The sequence below is a fragment of the Calidris pugnax genome, unplaced genomic scaffold (assembly GCF_001431845.1).
Source record: "Calidris pugnax isolate Ruff unplaced genomic scaffold, ASM143184v1 scaffold502, whole genome shotgun sequence".
NCBI classification, from domain to species: Eukaryota; Metazoa; Chordata; class Aves; order Charadriiformes; family Scolopacidae; genus Calidris; species Calidris pugnax.
This window is the reverse complement of record NW_015091202.1, coordinates 5,015-9,202: the sequence shown is the minus strand read 5'-3', so window position 1 is coordinate 9,202 and position 4,188 is coordinate 5,015. Positions and strand designations below refer to the sequence as shown.

The following is a 4,188-nucleotide window of genomic DNA, read 5'->3' as shown; positions in this document are numbered from 1 at the left end:
TGGGGGGGTCTTGACGAGGGCTTGGAGGCGGCTGTGGATCTCCTTGATGGGTCGGCGCTGCTGGGGCTCCCGGTGCCAACAGCTCCGCATGATGGCGTAGACCTCGGAGGGACACGTGCGGGGACGCTCCAGCTCCCGGCCCTGCGTGATGCACTCGATGGCCTGGGGGGGTTGGGGAGGGTGGGGGACACACAGACATGGAGTAAACCACCCCCCCCAGACACTTATGGGGGGTCTGAAGCCATCCTGACCCCCCTCACCCACCCACCCCACCCGTGCTCCTCACCTCGGTGTTGGAGAGCTGGTACCAGGGCTGCTTCCCGTAGGTGAAGATCTCCCAGAGGACCACGCCGAAGCTCCAGATGTCGCTCTCGGTGGTGAACTTGCGGTAGAGGATGCTCTCGGGGGGCATCCAACGGATGGGCAGCATGGTCCTACCCCCCACCTGCCCAAGGGGGGACCATCAGTGGGGCAGGAAACCACCCCTTCCTTCATTAACCCACCCCAACCCTGGTCTTTAAATAGATATAAAGGAGAATTTTGTTGGGCTGAAGTGGGGGGAGATGGAGACCCAGAGAGGTGGGAGATCACAGAGTGATATGGGGTAGGGCTGCTGTTATACTTACCTGCATGTGTATCATCTGGGTATCAATAAGTGTTTTATTAGCCCTGGATGTATATACTGTAGCATATGAGACTTTAGAAAGGGAAGGGGAAAAAACAGTAAAGCTTAACACAAAACACAATTGCTGTGAAAAAAGCTGAAGAAAGATTAAGGTGCATTCACAAAATCACAGAATGCTATGGGGTTGGAAGGGACCTCTGGAGATGATCAAGTCCAACCCCCTGCCAGAGAAGATCCACCCAGAGCAGGTCCTACAGGAACTTATCCAGGTGGGGTTTGAATGTCTCCGGAGATGGAGACTCCACCACCTCCCTGGGCAGCCTCTGCCAGGGCTCTGCCACCTTCAAAGTCAAGAACTTCCTCCTCATGTTGAGGTGGAACTTCTTCTAGTCAAGTTTGTGCCCATTCCCTCTTGTCCTGTCCCTGGGCACCACTGGAAAAAGCCTGGCCCCATCCTCCTGACACCCACCCTTGAAGGATTTACAGGCGTTGATCAGATCCCCCCTCAGCCTTCTCTTCTCCAGACTCCAAAGCCCCAAGTCCCTCAGCCTTTCCTCCCAAGAGAGATGCTCCAGGCCCCTCAGCATCCTCGTAGCCCTTTGCTGGACCCTCTCCAGCACTTCCCTGTCCTTCTGGAACTGGGGAGCCCACAACTGGTCCCAGTGCTCCAGCTGGGGCCTCCCCAGGGCAGAGCAGAGGGGCAGGATGACCTCCCTTGAGGTTCTCCACGCTCTTCTTGATGCCCCCCAGGATGCCATCGGCCTTCTTGGCCACCAGGGCCCATTGCTGGCTCCTGGGCATCCTGTTGTCCCCGAGGACTCTTAGGTCTTTCTCCTCAGAGCTGCTTCCCAACAGGTCACCCCCAACCTCTCCTGGCTCCTGGGCATCCTGGGCAGGATGACCTCCCTTGAGGTTCTCCACGCTCTTCTTGATGCCCCATCCCTAGGAATGACTGAAGGTCAAGTCTGATGGGGCTTTGAGGAACCTGGGCTGGTCGAAGCTCAGGTCCCAGCTCATGGACAAGAGGAGCTTGAAAAGTCCCTTCCCACCCAAACCCTTCCCTGATTCCTTGATTAAATATGGATGGAGAAGGGTTGGGGGGGGCAGCAAAGAGTTGAGGGTGGTCCCACCAAACCCCCCAGTGGTGGGGATGGAGGGGCTGGGTCCCGCTCACCCACCCGGTAGTAGTCGGTGCTGTAGATGTCCCGGGACATGCCGAAGTCCCCGATCTTCACCACCAGGTCCTGCCCCACCAGGCAGTTGCGTGTGGCCAGGTCGCGGTGGACGAAGTGGAGGGAGGCCAGGTAGACCATGCCCGAGGCCACCTGGGTGGCGATCTGCAGCATGTGGCTCAGCGTCAGCTGCCCCCGGGGCTGCCCTTGACCTTCGACTTGACCTTGACCTTCTCCCTGCTCCAGGATCTTGGCGTCGGGGCCGTGGGACCTGCAGGGGGGAGGGGGGGAACGGGCAGGCACACGCACGTGCAGGCGTGTAAGGAGAAGGGTGTGCTCACACACACAGGTGTGTAAGAGGAAGGGTGTGCTCACATGTGCAAGCACACGCATGTGCAGGCGTGTAAGGAGAAGGGTGTGCTCACACGTGCAAGCACACGCGTGTTCTGGTGTGTAAGGGGAAGGGTGTGCTCACACGTGCAAGCACACGCATGTGCAGGCGTGTAAGGGGAAGGGTGTGCTCACACGTGCAGGTGTGTAAGGAGAAGGGTGTGCTCACACGTGCAGGCACACACGTGTGCAGGCGTGTAAGGGGAAGGGTGTGCTCACACGTGCAGGTGTGTAAGGGAAAGGGTGTGCTCACACGTGCAGGCGTGTAAGGGGAAGGGTTTGCTCACACGTGCTGGTGTGTAAGGGGAAGGGTGTGCTCACATGTGCAGGCACACGCGTGTGCAGGTGTGTAAGGGGAAGGGTTTGCTCATACATGCAGGTGTGAAAGGGGAAGGGTGTGCTCACACGTGCAGGCAGACGTAGGCAAGGGAGTGCACACGTGTGTGCGAGCACAAGGGAAAGTGTGGGCACACGTGTGCAAGCACACAGAGGAAATGCATACGGGAAGGGTGTGCTCACATGTGCAAGCACACGCATGTGCAGGCGTGTAAGGAGAAGGGTGTGCTCACACGTGCAAGCACACGCGTGTTCTGGTGTGTAAGGGGAAGGGTGTGCTCACACGTGCAAGCACACGCATGTGCAGGCGTGTAAGGGGAAGGGTGTGCTCACACGTGCAGGTGTGTAAGGAGAAGGGTGTGCTCACACGTGCAGGCACACACGTGTGCAGGCGTGTAAGGGGAAGGGTGTGCTCACACGTGCAGGTGTGTAAGGGAAAGGGTGTGCTCACACGTGCAGGCGTGTAAGGGGAAGGGTTTGCTCACACGTGCTGGTGTGTAAGGGGAAGGGTGTGCTCACATGTGCAGGCACACGCGTGTGCAGGTGTGTAAGGGGAAGGGTTTGCTCATACATGCAGGTGTGAAAGGGGAAGGGTGTGCTCACACGTGCAGGCAGACGTAGGCAAGGGAGTGCACACGTGTGTGCGAGCACAAGGGAAAGTGTGGGCACACGTGTGCAAGCACACAGAGGAAATGCATACGTGTGCGCACACATGCCAGGGAGAGATGTGCACACATGTGTGCAAGCACAAGGGAAAGGCTGTGCATGCATTCCAGGGAAGGGTGTGCACACGTGCGTGCAAGCACATGGAGGAAATGCATGCACATGTGTGCACACATGTGTCTGTGCATGCACGAGGAAAAGGGGGTGCACGTGTGTGCACGCACAAGGGAAAGGTGTGCACCTGTGTGCACGTGTGCCAGGGAAGGGTGTGCAAATGTGTGTGCACATAAATAGGGGAATGATGTGCTCACATGTGCATGCACACGCAGGGAGGGATGTGCACAAGTGTGTACACACACGTAGGGGAAGGGCGTGCACACGTGAGCACACGTGCCAGGGAAGGATGTGCACATGTGTGTGCATACACAGGGGAAAAGGCACAAGCGTGTGCACACATGGCAGGGAAGGGCACACACGTGTGTACACGCACACAGGGGATGGGCACGCACTTGTGTGCACACATGCCAGGGAAGGCACACACATGTGTGTGCATGCACAGGGGAAAGGCACACACACGTGTGCACACGTGCCAGGGCAGGGCATACATACATGTACACATATGTACAGGGGAAGGGCCCACACACGTGTGCACACGTGTGTGGGCCCTTCCCCTGTACATACATGTACACATATGTACAGGGGAAGGGCACACACGTGTGTACACGCACCCAGGGGATGGGCCCGCACTTGTGTGCACACATGCCAGGGAAGGCACACACATGTGTGTGCATGCACAGGGGAAAGGCCCACACACGTGTGCACACGTGTGTGGGCCCTTCCCCTGTACATACATGTACACATATGTACAGGGGAAGGGCACACACACGTGCCGGGGCAGGCTGCACACACACGTGTGCGCACACGCGGCCCGTCCCGCGGGGGGTGTCAGGCCGTGTCACGCCGGGTGTGAAAAGCGCGGCGGCGCGTGCGAAGGTGGCCGGG

At 58.5% G+C, this 4,188-nt stretch overlaps 1 protein-coding gene across 1 annotated transcript in view; it reads right to left on the bottom strand.

The window, feature by feature from the left end:
• Positions 1-3: 3 nt before the first annotated feature.
• LOC106898485 (high affinity nerve growth factor receptor-like) overlaps positions 4-4,188 on the bottom strand; it is a gene marked incomplete at its 3' end in the record, with an annotated part of 6,738 nt that continues 2,553 nt past the window's right edge. Inside the window, exons 4-6 of the mRNA XM_014959758.1 lie at positions 1,804-2,068; positions 287-445; positions 4-162 (exon numbers count right to left, since the gene is read on the bottom strand). Of these exons, the coding sequence (XP_014815244.1) occupies positions 4-162; positions 287-445; positions 1,804-2,068 (583 nt within the window). The remainder of the gene's footprint in view (positions 163-286; positions 446-1,803; positions 2,069-4,188) is intronic.